Source organism: Stegostoma tigrinum, chromosome 5 (assembly GCF_030684315.1).
Source record: "Stegostoma tigrinum isolate sSteTig4 chromosome 5, sSteTig4.hap1, whole genome shotgun sequence".
Taxonomy (NCBI): Eukaryota; Metazoa; Chordata; class Chondrichthyes; order Orectolobiformes; family Stegostomatidae; genus Stegostoma; species Stegostoma tigrinum.
Genome location: NC_081358.1, coordinates 31,401,481 through 31,423,977, shown reverse-complemented (window position 1 = coordinate 31,423,977; position 22,497 = coordinate 31,401,481). Strand labels below are relative to the sequence as shown.

The window sequence follows — 22,497 nt, the reverse complement described above, 5'->3', positions numbered from 1 at the left end:
AAATCTCATTGGCTTCAGGCATGTGGCATAGCACATCTGAACAGGTTGATTTTTTAAAAATTCTATCCTTTCATGGACCCACGCTGCACAGTACTCTGTGTATTCTTTACAAAGCCTTTTATAAGTCTGGAAAGACTTTATTACTGTGGTACTCCAAACCTGCTGCAATTAAGGCCAACGTGCCAGTTGTCTTCATAATTCCTTCCTTTAACAATGTACAAATGAAATGTGCCTTGTCTTGAGTACACCAGTGACTTTCTGAAATTAATATCTGGAAGGTTCAGATTTTGTTTTTCTGTTCATACCACAAAAATGAATACTGACACTTGCCTACAATAAATTCTGTTTTCGCCTTTTGCAACTCATGTAAGCAGTCAATATCTCTGTACAGAGATAGTAGGACCTGCAGATGCTGGAGAATGTGAGATAACAAGGTATAGAGCTGGATGAACACAGCAGGCCAAGCAGCATCAGAGGAGCAGAACCCAAAACGTCAGCTTTCCTGCTCCTCTGATGCTGCTTGGCCTGCTGTGTCCATCCAGCTTCACACCTTGTTATCTCTGTACAGCTTCTTTGTACTCTCCTTGCAGCATTCATTCCCACTTAGCTTTGTATTGTCAGAAACTTTGGTACTTCCAATCTTTTTGACGAAAGGAATCAACTGAAAGATGAAGGTTGGAGGGTAAAAACAGGACAGTGGATGAGATTAAAGAAGATGGCAATGGAAGCCCTATTCTTGGTGGGAGGAAGAAACACACTGTTTTGTTTTGATAGAGATCTAGGCCCAGATTTTCACACCTTACTTCCATCTAAAATGGTGGATCATTAGAGAGTTAGGAAGCCAGTGAATATTGGGGTTCTTTAACTGAATCTCAGCAGTAGCATCCTCTCGGAGTACCCCAGCTTATCAAGATGCATGGGATGACCTAATTCTGTCCAAGGATTTCTAATTATGCAAAACCTGCGTGGTTAGAATAAGTCAACTGGAAATGGATTTTGAGGTGGCAGGAGTATAGAAGGGAAACAAGGGAAGCTGTTTCCTGGATTGCTCACTCTTACCTGAAGGCCCTGCGAGATGAGGACCTACAATGAGGTGATCTTTCCTAAGGATGGGAGTAAGAGACCAACCTTTCCAGTTAATCAGGTACAGATGGCTCTGACTGACATCAGCAGCACAGGCGTAGTCACTCGGACTGTGGAACAGTGCATAAAGAGGATCAAGAATCTCAGGTTGGTGGAGAGGTCAGTGACAAATTTTAGGTGCCAAGCCCAACCTCTGCCTTCTACAGCATGCCACACCATAGAACAGCAGGCACACTTTTTAAATAGCTGCACCTCTGTCAGACATTACTCAAATCCATCTGAACCTTCCCTCGCTGTCAGCCTCATCCTGTTGCTGTCTCACACTTGTGCCTCATTACCATTCACAGATGGGATCCTTTCCTGCTGCCTGCAAAAAAAATCATTGACAACAGCCACAGCTCTACTTTGTCGTCTTGCAGGACAAAAGGGCAAATCACATCAGGTAGGGCGTATACCCTCTGGTGATGGACAACTTAGCCAATGACAATGTGCATCTAACAAGTCCACTCAGTTTATTCCAAAGGGCTGCAGATATTCGCATCACCCTATAGTGAAGGCCTAAGGCACTGGTGCTGAGATATGCTTAAGAGCTTATTCTCTGCCTATAATCCCTATCTTTGCCTGAAATCCCTATTTCAGGGGTTCTGCCTTCAAGCTGGATGACTGCCTATCCTTTCTGTCCTGTAGCACATGGATCAAGAGAAGGCAGCTACTGATAGCAGTGCTGCTCCACTTGCTGTTTGTCGGAAGCTGCAGAGAGATAGAGACAGGCCATGTGAATGGGTAGGTTGGCAGATGGAATGCATCTTGGGGAAGTGACCATGTACTTTCATTACAAGAACAGGGAAGGAAAATATACTTTGTTAAATGACCTGAAATTCTGGATGTTAATATTCATAATGTCCTGGCTGTATTCTGATAAAGAACACAGTTTGCATGCATTATCGCAAGCAGTTGGGAAGATAAATGACATGTTGGCCTTAATTGGAACAGGTTTGGTATCAGAAGTTAAGTTGGTGCTGATAAGCTGCTGCTATGCGTATAGCAGGTGAGTAGCAAAAAACTGCAGCTGGAAGTAAGTGAATTAGGTGCCAAGAGATTAAAAACCATCTGCCATGCACTGAAAGCATACTGCAACAAGGAACACAGTAAACAGCAGCCTCTCCCGTGGCCACAGGCACAGATATTCAGTTTTGCTTTTTAAAGGATTTCCAGCTGATCACATTCGCTAACACACCTAACCTGCACATCCCTGATAGTTTAAATGAAGGTGCACTCTGTACTATAAGTTTCATGCAACTTTGGAAGTAATCCATTGCCTATTAAATACAGTACTTAAGTTTTGTTTTAACTGGAACAATTGTTAATTCATGCAGCTCCCCCATTTGCCTTCAGGCCAGCCCAAGTAAAATTACAAAGAGGGTGGATGATGACATGCCTCCCCAAAAATGACATGTTTTAGGACATTTGACTCCCTGTGCGTGACCAGATCAGCCTTAGTTTTCCTGGGAAAAATCCCTCTGTGTAAGCAAGGATAAGCTGAACCTTCAGTGACGCACAAATTAGGTTTCAGCTGGTGCATTGTATTTAGAAAGGATTTCAAACTCTTAGAGAGGATGTAGAAGAGAATTACTGAAATGGTACCAGGGATGAGAGACTTCAGTAATGCAAAGAATTTGAAGCTGGGTTGCATTCCTTGGACTGGAGAAGGCTTACGTGAATATTTGGGAGAAACTTTCAAAATAAGAACAAATTTTGATGAATAAGGTAAAACTCTTCCCAGTGGCAGATGGGTTGTTAACCAGAAGAGCCAGATTTAAGATGTACCAGAAGGAAACTTTCATCAATTTTAATGTGATCTGGAATAGATTGCCTGAAATGATGTAGAAACGGATTTAATAGTAACTTTTCAAACTATAATTGGATAAGTAGTTGAAGGGAATGAATTTGCAAGGCTCTGGGGAAAGAGTTATGGAATGTGATTAGTTGGATAATTCTATCCATCCGCTCACACAGGCTTAATGACTGACTGACCTCCTTCTGTGCTGTCATTCAATGCTTTTATGAAAGTACATTTCTCAGTCTGGAGATTGTGATGACCAGTAATTGGTTACTGAGTTCTTTTGTGGGAGCTGGTACCTAGATTTGGACCATTCCTGCAGCCGGTATGTTTCCTGATGTCTGTGTTTGAATAGCACTTGGAGCTTAGAATCATATAGTACAGAAGAGGTCTGCATTGCCAAAACTATTCATAATCTACACTAGTCTCTCTTTCCAGCACTTAGCCTTGAACGTTGTGATATTTCATCTGCTCATTGTGATATTTCAACTGCTCATCTCAATACTTTTTAAAGGTTGTGAGGTTTCTTGTCTCAACTACAATTCCTTATTGTGCATTCCATTTTAACTAAGGGCAACAGTTGCTTTCTGTCTAACCTGCCCACGCCCTTCATAATCGTATATATCTCACTTAGGACCCCACATCCTCAACTTTCTCTACTCTAAAGAAAACAACCTGAGCTTATCTAGCACTCTAAAATGCTCCATCCCAGGAGACATCCTGGTGAAAAGAACTGGATTGTGAAGACTACTTGCTACATCTGTCAAGATGTGCAATGACCATTTCAAAAATGAGGACAACTGCAAAACAAAACAGCTGTTTCTAGTTCTCTGTAATTTCCAGTTCTAATTATACTTCCAAAACACAGTTTGTATTCTAATGTGCTGTTGGGGCAAAATCAAGGTTTGCCAGGAGGTTCATCTTGCTTTCTTCAGTGACATCTTCCTTCAGTCTGAGTTTCCTCTATTTTAACCTTTGGTGAACCGAATAGGGTCAAAATAATAAAACATAATTAGGCTTCTGGCCTTATTGTTGGCTGTTCAAAGCTTTTCCATCCACAAGTCAGTCATTAATGAGACTTTCCTGAACTCCTCATAGCCAGGCATGAAGATTGTTTGTTTGTTGTTTAAGGAAGCAGTTTTTGTGCTTGACCATGTCTGGGAATAAACTTTTCTTGAGATTCAAAAGCTATTAAGTGCAGAAAATGCATGGCTTATTCTTATGGACCCTTCAGACCCAAATAGGGGTAATGAAAACTATTAAAATGAAGAGAGCGGTACTCTATGGGTCTCCGTTTGGGCACAGTTGTCCCAGCATCAGTATAAAAATACTTACTTTCAATCCATTTTTGCTGTGGACTTATTCTTTGCAGTTCTGCCTCCATAAGAATCTGCATGAAGAAAGAACATCTTCAATGTCTGCAATTCTGAGTACTTCAATTACCCATACGGCAGTTTGCTATGTAGCAATAGAATGGTACACTTAATCTTAGTCATTTTAAAATTAAAATTACTGAAGCTGTCTGGAGACCGTATGTACTTCTCCATGCTTTGTGTGTTGCTAACTTGTGCAGTTGGTATTCTGCAACTGATGTCTGGCCACATGCTAATTGAATGAATCTGAAATATGTGATATTGCCTGGAAAATATAGTTCTGTAGCATGTTATCCATACTTCATCAGGAGCAGAAGAGTAAAATTTCTTTGAACGATTTGTGCTCTTTTCTTAACAGCATTCATTAAGCAAAGAAGAGCAGGATTGAATGAGTTCATTCAGAAACTAGTATCACATCCATCATTAAGTCAACAGTAAGTTTTGTGTAATCTTTTCCATAAAATGATAACCCATGTTCAATGATTAGAGCAGTTAAATGTGTTAAAATGTATTGGTACATTGAACTAAAGAAGCTTTCGGAATTCAGTCCAGCTAAATAGCCTTTTCACAAAGTCTTAGTCAGAGTTATTCAACACAGAAACAGACACTTTTTGGAGCAACTCGTCCAAGTCAACTAAATATCCTAAACTGATCGAGTCCCACTTGCCAACATTTGACCCATATCCCTTTAAACCTTTCCTTTTCATGTACCCATCCAGATGCCTTTTAAAAGTTGTTGGAATTGAACTTTCCCTAGGCTCTGGACTGACCTATCTCTCCCTACCTCCCCACCCGTAGTCTCCTCTCCACCCATCTTCTCCTCTATCCATCTTCAGTCCGCTGCCCCCTTTCTCCCTATTTATTTCAGAATCCGCTCCCCATCCCCCTCTCTGATGAAGGGTCTAGGCCCGAAACGTCAGCCTTTGTGCTCCTAAGATGCTGTTTGGCCTGCTGTGTTCATCCAGCCCCACACTTTGTTATCTTGTTATTTAACTATTTTAAGCTGTGAACTCGGCTGTTTTGGAATTTCCAGTGGTCTGTCAATATAGCTTATGACTTAATAAACACATTTTGTATGTACATTTGTTTTATTATATTAAAGCCATTTCTTCAGAACATCGCAGCACACCACCATTGGAAAAAATTGATTCTTTATTTCTTTAGCCTTGAAGTTCGTGCATTTCTTCAAATGGATAACCCAAAGAATCAGTCAGATCCATCAGAAGATGAAGATGAAAAGCCTGGTCATGTGGTACTGTATACCCAGATGAATCTTTTATTTTTAAAATGTGCTTGGTGCATCCAAGATTGAGAGACTGTTATCTGTTATGATCCAGTTTATTATCAAGCTTGACTCACAGAAAGCTGACAGCATTTTTATTTCTGCAGCATCATTCTACCTCCGAAAGCATTTATCTTGGTGCCTCAGGAAATCCCCAGTGAGTATGTTATGGCTCTGGTTAATTATTTGAGTATCCTTTAATAAAATTAGGTAACTTTGTTATTCAAGATATAAAGTGAAAGAAGGTCATTTGTAGAAGGGTTAGATTAGAGTAGACGTAAGGAAAATCTTTTCAACTAGAAGGTGATGGGAGTCTGGAATTTTCTACCAGGTTTGGTTTAAGCGGAAACCCTCGATTCATTTAAAAAGAACCTGGATCTTAACCTGAAATGTGGTAATCTGCAAGGGTACAAACTATTCAGTCAATGTGGATACAATTGGCTGAATGGCCTCTTTCTGTGCTGTAACTTTTCTGTAGCTTTAACTGTCATCTAGTTAAGTTGTTGAATTTAATAGTACACAAAATTCTAATTTCATGCTTGTATTTTAATACTTCACTGAACCTTTTTAACTTCTATGGCCTTGGTATTTTCTTTCAGGGCTATGCCAACAGACTTTACTTTCTTGAAGCTAATTGGCAAGGGAAGCTTTGGCAAGGTAAGATTTTTGTCTTTTTAACATTTTTTTTCATCTGCTGATACACCAGCTGCTTTTCCTTCATTTCACAGGTTCATATGCTTTTTTTTGTCTTTTAAGGGATGCACTTTGTGGATTATAACTATAAAATTACTTTTTATTAGGTTCTACTTGCGAAACATAAAACTGATGGGAAATTTTACGCAATTAAGGTCTTGCATAAGAAAATAATCCTAAAGAAGAAAGAGGTAATATTTAAAATGTCACTTATTGCCAGAGATTTCTTTTTGTATTTTTTTGATTTTTGTGCATGCGTTTCAGATGTGAAAATATTTTCTTTATGCAGCAAAGGCACATTATGGCTGAGCGAAATGTGTTGTTGAAAAATGTGAAACACCCCTTTCTGGTTGGGCTTCATTATTCATTTCAAACCACAGACAAGCTGTACTTTGTCCTGGATTTTATTAATGGTGGAGAGGTTAGTATTGCTAGTCTGCTACAAAAAGGTAACTGAATTGTGATCTACTTTGCCCACCAAGAGAAACAGATTGTAGTATGTAATGTTTAGAAAAATTCCCACCAATATTGAAGTGAAAATAAGTCTCACGTATACATAAAGAAAAATCAAAATTATAACTTCTTAGGGCTTTTTCATATTTTCTTTTCCTTCCTTTTTAATCTGTGATAGACAGCATTAACAAGGATAATCTGTTCCAAAGCCCTCTGCCTGTGTTATAGATGAAGAAAAACACGCATGATGACTTCAAATTGGGCCACTTAACTAACAAAACAGTTTATGACTTTCTCCATTTCCCCACCAACTCCTTTCAAGCCAAAAATGGGAAACTAATTCTCATTGCCAAGCATTTTATAATCTTTCTTTAATCTTCCACTTCTGACTCTGTGTTTGAGCTAATAAAGTTTTGCTGTCCGTATTTAACTTTTTCAGTGACCAATTTGTCAATAACACTACACTTGCGGACAAGTCAGTTTCAAAATTGTCACTGCTGCATGTTAATAATTCTAATCCTTTCTTGTCTCCGTATCTCTGTAATCTCCATGAACTTCAATAGGCTCTCTGATGAAGGGTCTAGGCCCGAAACGTCAGCTTTTGTGCTCCTGAGATGCTGCTTGGCCTGCTGTGTTCATCCAGCTCTACACTTCGTTGTCATAATTCTGTTGCTCCCACTTTGACCACTATAGCATGCCTCATTCCTTCAGCTTTCCAGGTCTAACCTACAGAATTCTCTCCCTAAATCCCTCTACCTCTTTCGGATACATAAAAATGCTGTTTGGAACCTACTTCTTTGAATAAGTTTTTAGTCATCTATGCTAATGTTTATTTCTTCAACTCGTCCATTTTTGCATGATAACACTCCCTTGGTCTCTGTGCAAATGTCTAAGTACTGCAATCTGTTCAAATAATAGTTAATTTCCAGTGACTAATTAAAAGAATCATATGACAAAATTTCAAGTTTTGAGACTTTTATTTCAATCAATGAATTAAAAGTAACGTTGACTGAAAGCTTGTGGGCAACTAACATTTTAAACCACAGAAATGATATCGTGCCTCCTTAACCCAACTTAAAAACAACCCACATCTGTCATAATTCACTGCCCACTATCTACAGAAAAAACAAATTTTATTGGAAACAGTCCAACACAGATCTGGGAATCCAATAGGTTCTATTCTCCCTATTTCACTGAATCATGATGTCAAGTGAACATGAAAAGGCTGTTTGACTTTTCAAGAAATGGAGAAAATTCTGAATTGACAGGCAGCGAGGCCTGTACCTTCAATTCATCCCACTTCCCCATTCTTCCCATCCATGGCAAGTCAGATCTTCCTTAGGTTGTCATGTGATTTCTCTCTCTTCTGCATTCTGCCTGACTACACCAGCTGCAGTTCCTTGTGAGGCTTCCCAGTCTCTTTGTGACTGAATTTCAGAGACAGACTAATCTGACTGCTATTGCCTTTGTTTCAGATGTGAATACTTTGCACCTTGCTCTTAGCAACTGTTGACTTTGGGCCCATCACTATGGCAACTAAGCAACCAGGTTGCTGCAAAGCTGAATTCCTAAAGATCACGTGACTCTCTTCAATTCTCCATTTTATCTTGCATTAAGGACGCAGCTCCTAAGCATTATGATCTTTTAAACCTTACATTGATAATACACTGTGCAGAGCATTTTACTCAAGGTATTAAATAACAGCAGACGTTACAGTTCTACTACACTTTCTCTACCCCGACTCCCATTAAGGAAGGGTAACCTATAATAATCACTAATTATGAAAAAGGGAATGATTCTGCATCCTTAATGTGTTGTAGCATAGGATGTCTGTTCTGTATTTGAGAATTGTGAATTAATGTTCTTATGAACAATTTTCAGTTGTTTTTCCATCTGCAAAGGGAACGTTGCTTCTCCGAAGACAGAGCCAGATTCTATGCCGCAGAAATGGCTAGTGCCCTGGGATATTTGCATTCACTCAACATTGTTTACAGGTATCCTATCCAATGCTTAAAGGAATTCATTGCTGTCTTTAGTACTAGCTCCATACAGTACAATTTAATTTTTAACAGTTGAACCATGAGTATGTGTGTTGCATGGGAATGCAAGCAAATCTAATCTGACTATCCAAAGGCAAATATGTACATTCTATCATAATCCTGACTTCTCCCTTTTTAGCGGTGAATGGGCATTGAGTAATTGAAGTGTGCCACACATCACAAAATACACAATCTATGAGCTTCTCCACTAACAACAACATTAACGTGACTGATCCAGTTGAATTGGTTGTCAGTGTTGAAACCCAAAGATAGTGATGGTAATACCACTGAATCTCAGGAATGTGTGATTTGATTTTCTCATTACTAACCATTTGAAGAACGGCTAGGAATGGCAGAAGTGTAACTTGCCTCTCAGTTATCCCCAGGCTTGTATATTGTTTGCTTTGCAATATGTGGTGTGTGTTTCTGAGAAATTGCCATTGAAGCAGTAAATGCAATACACCAACAAACTGTTCTACTTCAACCCAACATCTAAGTGCTTGGGATCTAGTTGCCCTGTTACATGAATCTTAAAATGTTAATATGCAGGTACATCAAGTGGTTAGGAAAGCAAATGGAATGTCAGTGTCTGTTGTAAAGGTAGCACAGTATATAAGTTGTAAAGGTATGACCACTGGAGTAATGTGTATAGTTTTGGTCCCCTTAGTTAAGGATATAGGTTCGTTAGAAGCAGATCAGAAAATTTTTACTTTATTCCTCCCGAGGATGAAGTGGTGATCTAATCAAAAAGGGTTGAACAGATTGGTCACGTCCCCATTGAGATTTATAAAAATGAGAGATGATCATATTTCAATATGTTAAGATATCCTATATAAATACAAAAATAAGTGCTAGCACATCCTATGAATGAAATTTTAATACAATAGGATCCTGCAGTAACTTGACAGTCTGGATGCTGGAGGGATACTTCCCGTGGACAAGTCCAGAATGGTGAAATACAGCAGGTACGAGGGGCAAATTTAGGATTGAGGCCACAATCAGATTGGACATGAATGTAGTGAATAGCAGACAAGGCCTGATGAACGAAACAAATTGCTGACACATGCCATCAAGGATTAAAGGAATTGTTGCTTCTGCTCACAAATAGACTCCTGCTCTTAATTCTTTTGTCCTGATTTTATGATGAAAGTAAGATTATTGAAGAAGTGGCTGGTGATGATTGGACCACTGCCTGATATGCTATTGAAAGGATATCCTCACGTTGAGATGATTATGCTTCACTAACCACAATTATTTCTTTCATGCTAGGTTTAGCTTTAGCCACTGGTTTCCCGTTAGAGCTGCCTGGTGCTATGTTCTGTCAAATGCTGCCTTGCCCTCCAAGGCTATCACTCTTGCCTCAGCTCTAGAATTCAGCACTTAATAATACTGCAGCTGGAGTGAACCATTTAGCCTTCTGAATCCACTCCACCAGTTGGTAAGATCACAGTTGATCTGCTTCACTGTTTTCCTACACCGTCCCTGTATCTCTTGGTGTTTCTAAATGTGTAGACATCTATGAATTTCAGTCTTGAATGAACTCGAGGATTTAACCTTTACAGCTAATGGAGGCAGAAAATTCCAGATTCACTACCCTCTGAGTAAAGAAATTCTTCCTCATCCGAGTCCTAAGTGGCCAACCGCTTATTTCCAACACACTGCCTCTCATTCCAAACACACCACCCAGGAGAAACATCTTTTATGCATCTACCATCAATCTCTCTAATAATTTTAAATGTTTGAATGAGATCATCTCTCATTCTTCTAAATTCCAGAGAATGTAAACCCAGACTATTTAATCTTTCCTCATCGGACAACTCCTTTTCCATGCCTGGAATTAAATTGGTGAATATTCCACTTTCTCTAGGACAGCAGACAAGAAAATGGACTTGAAAACACAATCAGATCAGCCACGATCAAATAGAATGGAAGAGTTGGTTCAATGGACCAAATTCCCTACTGCTTCTAAATATCCTCTTATACCATGTTTAAACTAAGGCTTTAATCCGGTATGGAACTGAGTGGTCTTGGAAGCCAAACTAAGTGTTAATGAACAGGTTACTGGTGAGAATTTGCTGCTTTACACTTCTGTTGCAACTTGTTTCATCAATTTGCTGAATGATTAATTGGTTGTAAGCTAACAGGGTGGTAGTTTGCAAGGTTGAATTTGCTCTATTTGTGGGCAGAAGCAACAATCTATTTAATCCTTTTTGGCATGCGTGAGCAGTTTGTTTGACTACATAACATTTTTGCACGGTAACTTGGGAACATTAAAGAACACATGAAACTGCACAGCTTAAAGACAACAATAGACAGAATATCCCTAAACAATATTTCACATTTCCCAGCATGGCCCCTGCAGGCCTTTCAGCTTCACAATACACTATACTTAATACTTCCAAATATTTTACCGTTTGCATTCTGTTTCTGCATTTAGATGATTCTCATTGTCACCCTTTGGCATGCCAATTTCCAAACGGTGCCAGTTACTGAATGTCTCCTGATGGGATTGGTTATCCTAATGGCATTTTTGATCCTGCTGTGTATATGTACTTGTTATCCTTATTTGTTTGTTCCAGAAGTTAGCAGTGATTTTTTTTGTTTTGGATTTGAAATTTGATTAATCAATGATTTTTTTTAACTTTCTTCAATTTTTTCATTTCTAATTGTATTACTAAATTTGCTGTTTGATTAATTTAGAAACCTTTGTAGAAGTATATCAATTTGCTTTCTTTTCGTAATAGGGATTTGAAACCAGAAAATATCCTTTTAGACTCTCAGGTATGCACATGAATTTCTTATTAGTAAAGCAGTTTGGTTCATCAAGACCGTTCAGCACATAGGCTACAGATATAATCTGTGAAGTTCAATTTCAGTAGTTAGTCTATCGCGTGGAAAACAGGAAATCAGGATGAATTGGAGCTGGATATTAAGTACAGTATTTTGATAGGTTTTAATATAGATTTGTGTTCCTTAATAAAAATTGCATTAGTAGTCATTTGACTGAACAGAACTTGAGTATTGCTGAAAAAGTAGATTTTTTTTAAACCTTTTATCTTACACTGATCAGGACAATTCACAATAATTACCAAAGTAAAGAGAAAATAAATGTAACTTTGAGGGGTTGGTGCTGATTGGTTGGCAAGTGGTTTGTAAATGGTAGAGGCATCGCCATGGAGAATGCACTAGTTAGATGATTAACTGCCAAACTTTATTTAAATTTTAAACAAGGCAGGTGAACTCTGGTCAAGGCATTACACCATGTATCTCAGCCCAAATGACAACCCTACATCAGTTAACAGTGTACTCTGGGCAATATTTGCTAAATAATCCTGTTTTTATGCTGGATGCTACATATTATTATACAGGGCCCTGTTCTTTGCAGACAAAGAACATGTACAAACAGTTGCCCCTGTTCCAACTCAACAAAATGGGTGACAGCCATTTTCTGATTCATTTCTCAGAGAAATGCCTTGCGAATCTCATCCTGAAGGTTCAGAACATTGATATGGAATGAAGGCATGATGACTGCTGCCACGATACTGGGCATTAACCTGCATGGTGCACTAAATATGGTGCATATCAACTGGGCATTGATGCAGTTTAATCCTTTGCAGTTGCAACGTATCTGTTTATATTGCCTGTAACATGATGCGTGTCATGTCAGTGCACCTTTTACCATGCACCATGAGTAAGCTGCTCATCCTGACTGCGCCATGAGATCATTTATTTGGAAGAAATGAATACAGTGTTTTCCCCTTTCTTTGTATAGAGGACATCTGTCGACCTCCCTTGGCCTGTACTGATGCTGTAGTATTCCTTGCAAGAGATGGTGTATTTCACTATGCACGTTCTTGGCTAATCAGGAATGTCACGTAGACTGTTCCAAGCTGAGGCTGAAATAAAAGATTTCCAGCTGAGTCATCTTCACCAACTCTGAGGAGCAATACAAACCTCACAACAGAACAGCAGCTACCACAAAAAATTAACCAGCAACTAACCTGAAAACATTTAATAAAAACCGAGAGAACAGTGGATGCTGTAAATCAGGAACAAAAATAAAGTTGCTGGAAAAGCTGAGCAGGCCTGGCAGCATCTGTGAAGGAAAAAACAGTTACGTTTCAGGTCCAGTGACCCTTCCTCAGAACTCTCTAAAGTGTAAAATTAAAAGAGAGTGTTATTTGCAGCATTTGAGTTGAACTCCAAGCCCTCAAATCAGCACTACATTGTATGACGAGTAGCATCATTCTCTCCCAACTTTGTATAATTCCAGGGCATATTCTCCATGTCTTTGCTGAAAACCTAACCAAATGCATCTATTATGGCCCTCTCCAGGTATTTTCATGTTGTGAACGGTCTCTGTTTTAGATCCAAAAAGGTACTATGCAACTGAGTTTTGTATTCACCATGCATACTTATTCTTGGTTTACACAAATTACAGCTGCTTTTACAATTGTTGGTGGAGACCTATTATGGCTTCCCGTTCTAAATCATTAATTTCCACATTTGTCTGCGTACTAGTCTTCCTTAGTGACAATTTTTAAAGTTAATATTCAGCTGTTAAAAATAGACTCATTAGTATTGCTGGAGTATTACAAGGTTGTTGAAAATTGCAGTCTAATTATTTAATTACCAACGTTAAATAATGACCACTGTCGAGGCAATAAACCTGACAAATGTAGAAAATGATGTAAACTTTGATTAGGCTGCTCTGCATCTATAAAGCAAAAAGGCAAGAGAATGAAAAGAGTGCTCCTCAGGCTGATAAACATTCATGCACTCAAATGTTGCACTGGCTTTCTCTTGAAGACAACGCTAAACTTTGCGAATGTCCTTTTTTTTGCTATTTTGTAAAATGTCTTTTGTTATTAACTGGTATTTATTTTGTGTTTCAGGGGCACATAGCTTTAACAGACTTTGGGCTTTGTAAGGAAGGAATGGCTTGCACTGACACCACATCTACTTTCTGCGGAACACCAGAGGTGCTCGATTTTTAAATACACTTTCATAGTGCTTAGCAAGTACTTTCGCCAGGCTTGTTAATTTACCACTGTTCCCCCTTGTGGGAATGTACTTAAACAGTACCCAAACTATCTCGTCTTGACAGACAAACAATTGCTTGGTTACAATTTTGCTGGTCAGCCTATGATTCCAGTTCATCTGAGCCAAATCCATTCGCACCCCACTGAAACTGGCCCTCACCCAACTGTTTTTATTTTGGTTTGCTCCTCTTCATTCTATCATAAATGCAAGCATTTATACAATTGTCATAATTGTCCCCCAAATCCTCGCCTGCTTCACTTGATCTGCTTGGCCCATTTCATTCCCTGGAATCCAATCTAGAAATGTCTCCCAGAATATAAGTACCAGGAGCAGGCAATTCAGACCCTTGAGTCTGCTTTGCCATTCAATATGATTATAGTTGATCTCCGTTCTGCTTCAACTCCACTTTCCTGCCTGCTCCCCATACCTTTTCAACCCTTAAAAATTAAAAGTTTATTTCCTTCTCAAATTTATTCAGTGTTCTAGTGTCTACCACACTCTGAGGGTCATGAATTTCACAGATTTGGGACCCTTTTAAGAGAAGTAATTCCCCCTTATCTCTGTTTTGAATCTGCTATCCCTTATTCTAAACCTATAACTTGTCGCTTTAGATTGCACCACAAGAGAAACATCCACTCTAAGACAACACAGTGTGGAACTGGAGGAACACAGCAGGCCAGGCAGCAAAGGAGGAGCAGGAAAGTTGACATTTTGGGTCAGGACCCTTAAGCCCTGAACAAGGGTCCTGACCTGAAACATCAACTTTCTTGCTCATCTGATGCTGCCTGGCCTGCTGTGTTCCTCCAGCATCTGAAGTTCTTGCTATCTCTTGAGTGATTTACAGCATCCACTCCAATCCATTTTTGTCAATGACTTTTAGCATCTTGTATGACTCAATTAGATCTCCCCTCATTCTGTCGAATTCTACCGAGTAAAGACCTAAACTGTTCAATCTCTTCCTATAAGACAAGTCTCCCTTATCAGGAGTTGGTCCTGAAAGAGAGTTCTCTTCTCTTAAACTCACTTCTGTAAACTGTTTAAACCCCTCTGTTTTGATCATATTACTGTCCTAATCTACTTGTTATGATAAATAAAAGACCCTCATGCAAATTACTGTTGTGTTTGCATCTATCTGCTATTTTCTTTGCACGATTACTCCTTTATAGTCTTTATGCTATCAACTAGTTCCATGTATAATTCATCCAGCAGTATAATAGCAAAATTCTTTGAATCCAGTAATACTTAGTATCCAGTCCTGCCCTTAACTGAGCCATGACTCCAGAATTATCGTAGCATTATATTTCTGCTTGCCTATGTATGCCAGAAGCTCAACAATTTTTGTAACTTAATTTTGACTTCATGCATCCCCTGTTATTCTGAGTCCACCGAAGCTCTGCCATTTCTTACTTTTTTGTTGCTGCTTTCTAAGGGAACATTGTCATTTCCATCAACCTAGTAGTCTGTTTGAACGTTCCCCATTGTCGCTAGCAAACAGTCTCACCAGTATATTGGTCACAGCACTGTTGAGGTACAGTATGTATAATTTCCACCTTGGCAGAACCAGTCCCAATAAGCCAAGGATCCAATGCTCTTCCACGTCTCCTCTCTCTGATCCCACACTCATCTGCTCTATTCTCCTCCTTTCTACGCTCACTAGCTTGTGATGCTGAGTGTAATACAGAGATTACATTATTTCAGGCCTGCGTCCTGGACTCATTCTTAGATTCCGAAAATTTGCCTGCAGGACCTTGTCTCCGTTTCTACCTGCGTTGGTGCTGATAGGGACCTCAATCTTTGGTTCCTCTCCTAGTCCACTCAGAGTTTAGCAGCTGTTTGATGTCATCCTTGACCTAACTATTAGGGATACAGCCATTGTCTCCCTGGCCACAAAAATGCCTGTCTGTTCCCCTTCCTATAAAATCCCCCAAGCTTTGTATCCCTGTACTGCTTTGTGTCTTCCCCGCTCTTCCTACTCCCAACGCCTTCCTTCTGGGTCTGTCATTTTGTCATGGACTTGGGTCTGGCTGCACACTTCAGAGTAGCCATCAACCATATTCCAAACTGGATACCAATTGGAGAGCATAATGCACAAAGTATATTACCTGCTTTATCCTACTCAACTGTCTGGCTATCACCCTCCGCAACACCCCCCCCCCCCCCCCAACCACCACCAACGCTTGCATTTTCTGAGGCTAGAGGATGACCACATCTGGAAACATGCTATCCATAAAATTCTCAGCCTGTTAGATGGATACCAGCTGCCACTCGGGTTTCAAAATCAGAAGTTTGATGTGTTCCAGCTGATGATCTTTCCTGCGTAAGTAATTGTTCAGGACCTGAGAAGCATCCTGAAGTTCCCACATGAAGCAGGACATACCATTTAACACTTGGACAAATGTGTTCTGTCACGACTGTTTCTATTAAACAATCATGTTTATTTCAGATAAGTCCCCAAAAACAAAAATAAAAACTTGCCAGTTACTCAACAATTGACTGCTTCCCTTTTACTATGTTGCTTTATTATGCAGGGAGATTAGCTTAACTTTTAATAAACCATTTATCTATACATTTCTGATTTTAAGTTACTGAAACTTTCAGAGCCCTTTAGTGTTGTATCCCTTGTTATTTAAACTTTATCCCTTAGATTTGATTGATTATTGAAACGCTTGGATAAACGATTAAATCAGTTTTGGTTTTTATAACAACTTATCTGGTCTTGCTTTATAGTTAATTTAAATTAAAAGTTTATCAGTTCAAGTGACTCCTTGTGTTGTAATGTAATTTTCTGATTTATCCCTGCTGTGTTCTTGGGCCACTGCTGCTCCTTTTGTCTTTGCTGTGTTCTCCAGTCAAATCTACTGGCCACGCTGACATCTGTTTGGGCAAGCATAAGCAGAGGTTTATAGGTGGATCTTCAACTTTTTTTCTGGAGACGGGTGCACTAAAGAGAAAGTAATTGGTGCATCATCCCAGCCAATAAATTGATCCAAAATGGATAGCAGAAATGGAGATCAAATGTTATCAAATTTTTAAGGAACTGTTTGGTAACCTGTAATTTTCCTTAATTGAACAATTGATGAATGCCAATGTTTCCATGTATTCAGGTTTTTAAAATACTTAAGTTTCAGGAACACTTATCTTTTAAAATATGCATCTTTTGAGATTAAAATCCTTATGAAACATTTAGTTGAGGAAATTCTATTGGTTCATAAGGACTTTGACAATTGATTTATTGTCACATGTACCGAAGCATAGAGAAAAACTTTCTTTATGGGCAGTAAGTAAAGATGTACAGATCAGAAAGACTTAGACAGAGACACACAGGTTAAATTGCACAGGGTGTGTGCTATGTGAGATCAACGCTAGCAAGATCAGCATTATTTGAGGCTGGAGAGTCTATTTGTCAAGTTAATAGTCAGGAAAAAGCTGAAAAAAATTTGGTGGTGTGTGTTCAGGTTTCTGTATCTTCTGTCTGATGGAAGATGTTGTAGGAGATCATCATCGGGGTGCATTGGGTCTTTGATAATGATTTTGGTTTGAGGTTCCCTCTTTAAACTGTGGAGAGACACAGCAATCTGATTAAAACATCCCTAGCTCAGTTTCAACAGGAAGCTCAGTCATATTTTATTTTTAGGTCATTGTTGGATCTTGGAAACATTGACAGATTTAGCCTGCTTACTCCTTCCCTTTTCTGGACAGTATAATTTGTATCTTTATCATTCACCAGAAAGGTAGAGCAGGAAATGGACATTTAGCTCAACCTATTCCAAAAAAGGTTTGTCATGAACCAGAGAAAATGCACAATTGACTAAGGTAACAATGCCAAGTTAAAGCTATTTCTTAAGGTGCATTTATTTCTTTGTATTTCAGTACCTTGCACCAGAAGTGCTCAGAAAGCAACCTTATGATAACACAGTTGATTGGTGGTGCCTTGGCTCTGTTCTATTTGAAATGCTGTATGGCTTGGTATGTAATTGCATATTTTATTGAACGTTTACCATTTTTTTTAATTGTTGTGAATGGTGTCACAGTATTTTTGTTTTACTCCTGAAGGTAGTTGTTGTCAGCCTATTCATCATCTTGGAAACAGTAGTGTGGTGTATTTGTTCAGTAATCCAGAGGTTGAGAATTAAAATTCACTTACAGTCCATTATGAAATGGGTTCGTATTAGAACCAATATCGTAAAACTGCCAGATTTTCAATAAAACTTAACTCTCTCATTACTTTACAGCACTGGAACAGCTTGCCTAGGAATGTTGCAAATTCAGGAGAGCACGTCTTGAGTATTATAGCCAGAATGTTTTCAGGGCCCGTAGCCTTTGGTGTACCCCGTGGGTAAATCGTTGAAGGTGATTTTTAAAAGTTAGAATTTATGGACAATTAGAGAAGCAAAAATTGATTAGACATAGTCAGCATGGTTTTGTGTGAGGAAAATTGTCTCTCTCAAACTTGATTGAGTTTTTTGAGGAAGTTGCCAAAAAAACACTGAAACAGGCACAGCAGTAGACGTTGTTTCTGCGAACTTTAGTAAAGCCTTTGATAAGGATCACAAGATAGACTAATTAGTAAAGTCAAGTCACATAGGATTCAGGGTGCTTGCCAATTGGCTTAATGGCAGGATAGAGAGTGGTGGTGAAGGGTTATTTTTGGACTGGAAGCCTGTCACCAGCAGTGTTCAACAGGGATCAGTTCTGGGTTGTCTTTTCTTTTTCATTTATGTAAACAATCTGGATGAGAATATAGAAGGCATGGTTAGTAAGTTTGCAAACAACACCAAAATTGGTAGCTCAGTAAACAGTGAAGAAAGTTTTCTAAGATTACGAAGGGATCTTGTTGAAATAGGTCAATGTGCTGAGAAATGGCAGATGAAGTATTGCATTTTGGTACAACAAACAAGTGTAGGACTTGTACAATTCATGATAGGGTAGTGTTGTAGAATAGAGAGACGTAAGGGTTAAGGTACATAATTTTGTATCACACGTAGACAGGTTGGGTAAAAAGGTGTTTGGCACACTTGCCTTCATTGCTGAATCCTTTCAGTATAGGATTTGGAATGTTATATTGATGTTGTCCAGGTCATTGGCGAAGCTTTTTCTAGAATGCTGTGTCCAATTTTGGTCGCCCAGCTTTAGGAAGGATATTAAGGTGGGGAGGGTTCAGAAGAGATTTACCAGCATGTTGTCGGATATATAAGGTTTCAGTTATAAAGAAAGGCCAGACAGGCAGAGACTTCTTTCACTGGAGCATAGGATATTGAGAGGCAACCCTATTTAAGTTTATAAAATCATAAGAGATATAGATAGGGTTAATGGTAGGTGTCTTTTCCCTAGGGTGGGGGATTTCAAGACTAGGGGACATGTTTTTAAGGTGAGAGGAGAGATTTCAAGAAGAATGAGGGGCTCATAGTGTACAGAGCTGGTCCACATGTTAAATGAAGTGGTGGATGTGGGTATAAATTAAGTACATGAGTAGGAAAGGTTTGGAGGAATATGGGTCTGGAGCAGGCAGGTATGACTAGTTTCGTTTGGGATTATGTTTGGCGTGGACTCATTGGGCCAAAGGGTCTGTTTCCATGCTGTATGACTCTGATTCCAACCATTTCTTGATATTGTGCAGAATGAATTGAATTGGCTGAAGACTGCTATCTGTGATGCTTGGAACCTCTGATGGCCAAACAGATCATCCATTCAGCACTCCTGACTGAAGATTGTTGCAAATTCTTCAACCTTATTTTTTACTTTGTGCTGGGATCCCCCTTCATTGAGGAAGGGGATATTTTGGAGCCAATTCCTCCACTCAGTTTAACAACTGTCCATTACCATTTGCAACCAGATGTAGTATGACTACAGAGCACATACCTGATCTGGTTCTGGAATCCATTAGTCCTGTCTATCACTGGCTATTTAGAACTAGATTTAGTTGTCATGTGTACTCAAGTACAAAATACAGGAGTATAGTGAAAAGTTTACAATGTCGCAACACATGGTACGTTCTTTGGTGCAGAGTACCTAGTTGCAAATCTTGAAAAAGCTAGAAGTTCTATATTACAGTTCTTCATTGTATAAATTAGGAAGTAGAGTTAAAAGATAGACCTTATAGTCCTTCTATTGCTTGCAGTCGCTCCACAGTGAGGCTTTCCACATGTGGTCTTGTTTTCCCCTGCACTGTGCTGACCCCAACCCAGTTCACAAGCTGATGACCACCATCTGTAACAGGCTTCTTTTTAATCATTCTTGGGATGAGTGCGCCACTCACTAGGCCAGCATTTAAAGCCCATCAATAGTTGCCCAGAGAGTAATTAAGAATTGACCATATTGCTGTGGTTCTGGAGTCAAATGTAGTCCAAACCAGGTAAGGATGGCAGTTTCCTTCCCTGAAGAACATTTGTGAACCAGATGGGGTTTTTTAACAATTGTCAATGGATTCATGGTTATTGTTAGACTCTTAATTTCAGATATTTATTGAATTCAAATTCCATCATCTTCATGGTGGGATTCGATCCCTGGTCACCAGAACATTACCTGGGTCTCTGGATTAACAGTCCAGCAATAATACCACGAGGCTATTGCCTCCGACCACATCGGGACTCAGACTACCTACCATTGTGCTCTTCTTTGGGCCCACAGGCTGTCCCACTCCATCTGTTCCAAGTATTCTTATTTAGTAGTTTCACCATGCTGACACGCACTTTGCTTTTGTAAGGTTGCTCTTGGCGTGCCATCCTGCATTATTCTTGGAACCAGTGTTAATCCCTGACTTTATCGTAACGGTAGTATGAACGATAACCATGGCTAAGTTGTGGGCTTTGTTTTTTTGTGACCAAAGTGGATAATGACACATTTATCCACATTATATTGCATTTGCCAAGTATTTACCCACTCAGCCAGTCTGTCCAAGTCACCCTGTAGCCTCCGAGCATCCTCCTCACAGCACACACTGCCACCCAGCTTAGTGTCATTTGCAAATCTAGAGATATTGCATTCAATTCCTTCATCCAAATCGTCAATATATATTGTGAACAGCTGCGGTCCCAGCACTGAACCCTACGGCAACCCACTCATCACTGTCTGTCACTCTGAAAAGACCTGTTTATTACAACTCTGTGCTTCCTGTCTGACAACCAGTTCTCTATCCATGTCAATACATTACCTATCATAACATGAGTTTTAATTTTCCTAAATAAACTCCTTTGTGGAACCTTGTCAAAAGCCTACTCAAAGTCCAGATAAACAACATTTACTGATTTACAGTTGTCAACTCTACTGGTCACATCCACAAAAAAATTCCAGAAGATTTGTCAAGCATGATTTCCCTTTAGTGAATCTGACCAGGACCAATTCTATCACTGCTTTCCAAATGGTCAGTCATATTCCCCACCAATGATGTCAGGCTAACTGACCTGTAATTCCCCATTTTCTGTCTTCTCACCCCTTTTTTTTTAAACAGCAAAGTTACATTACCGACCCTCTGGTCCATTGGAACTCTTCCAGCATCTACAGAATGCTGGAAAATGATCACTAATGTATCCGCTATTTCTGGGGCCACTTCGGTGAGTACTTTGGGATGCAGAGCATCAGGCCCTGGGGTCTTTATCGGGCTTTAATTCTATCAATTTCCCCAATACCACTTGCTGACTAATAAGGATTTCCTTCAGTTCCTCCATGTCCAGTAGCATTTCTTGAAGGTTACTTGTGTCATCCTTGGTGAAGACAGTTCCAAAGTATTTGTTAAACTGGTCTGCCATCTCTCTGTTGTCCATTATAAATTCATCTAATTCTAACTGCAAGGGACCTACATTGTCTTCACCAGTCTTTTTCTCTTCTCATATCTGTAGAAGCTTTTGCAGTTAGATTTCACATTTTTCATAAGTTCTTCATATTCTATTTTCCCTTTCCAAATTAAACTTTTTGTCTTCCTCTGCTGAATTTAAATTTCTCCCAGGCCTCCTCTTTGGCTTTAACATTAACTCTGAATTCCCTTGTTGTCCATAGTTGAGCCACCTTCCCTGTTTTACTCCTACACCAGGTAAGGATGTACAGTTATCTTTAAATGTCTACCATTGTCTATCCATCATCAACCCCTTAAGTATCCTTGGCTAGCTTATCCTAGGCAATGCAAACCTCATATTATCAAATTTAGCTTTCTTTAAGTTCAGGATCCTGGTTTCAAATTTAATTGTCACTTGTCATCTTAATGAAGAATTTTACCATATTATGGTCACTCTTCCCCAAAGGATCTCTCCCCACAATGTTACTAATTAATTCTGTCTTATTACACAGTACCCAGTCTAGGATGGCTTGTTCTCTAGTTGGTTCCTCAACATATTGATTGAGGTAACCATCTTTCATACGTTCCAGAAATTCCTCCTCCATCGCATTGCTACCAGTTTGGTTAGTCCAATCAATCCGGACATTGAAGTCACCCATAATAACTGCTGTACCCTTTGTGCATGCATCTCTAATTTCCTGTTTGATACAGCCTCCCACATCACAACTACTGTTTGGTGGTCTGTTCACAACTCCCACTAACATCTTTTTTCCTTTGGTGTTCTGCAGCTCCACTCTTAGTGATTCCACATCATCCAGGCCAAGGTTCTCCCTTATTATTGTGTTAATCTCCTCCTTAACAGCAATGCTCCCCCACCTCCATTTCCTGAAAATTGAATAACCCTGGACATTGAGTTCCCATCC

General features: G+C 39.3%; 1 protein-coding gene across 5 annotated transcripts in view; it reads left to right on the top strand.

Moving 5' to 3' along the window:
* sgk3 (serum/glucocorticoid regulated kinase family member 3) overlaps positions 1-22,497 on the top strand; it is a 79,112-nt gene that overhangs the window by 38,318 nt on the left and 18,297 nt on the right. For 4 of the 5 annotated variants that reach the window (XM_059645891.1, XM_048529814.2, XM_048529815.2 and 1 more), the window contains exons 5-14: positions 4,655-4,730; positions 5,461-5,548; positions 5,686-5,735; positions 6,178-6,235; positions 6,379-6,462; positions 6,561-6,692; positions 8,606-8,718; positions 11,508-11,544; positions 13,659-13,745; positions 17,677-17,772. In XM_059645891.1, the coding sequence (XP_059501874.1) occupies positions 4,655-4,730; positions 5,461-5,548; positions 5,686-5,735; positions 6,178-6,235; positions 6,379-6,462; positions 6,561-6,692; positions 8,606-8,718; positions 11,508-11,544; positions 13,659-13,745; positions 17,677-17,772 (821 nt within the window). The remainder of the gene's footprint in view (positions 1-4,654; positions 4,731-5,460; positions 5,549-5,685; positions 5,736-6,177; positions 6,236-6,378; positions 6,463-6,560; positions 6,693-8,605; positions 8,719-11,507; positions 11,545-13,658; positions 13,746-17,676; positions 17,773-22,497) is intronic. The other variant, XM_048529817.2, reaches the window with a different exon arrangement.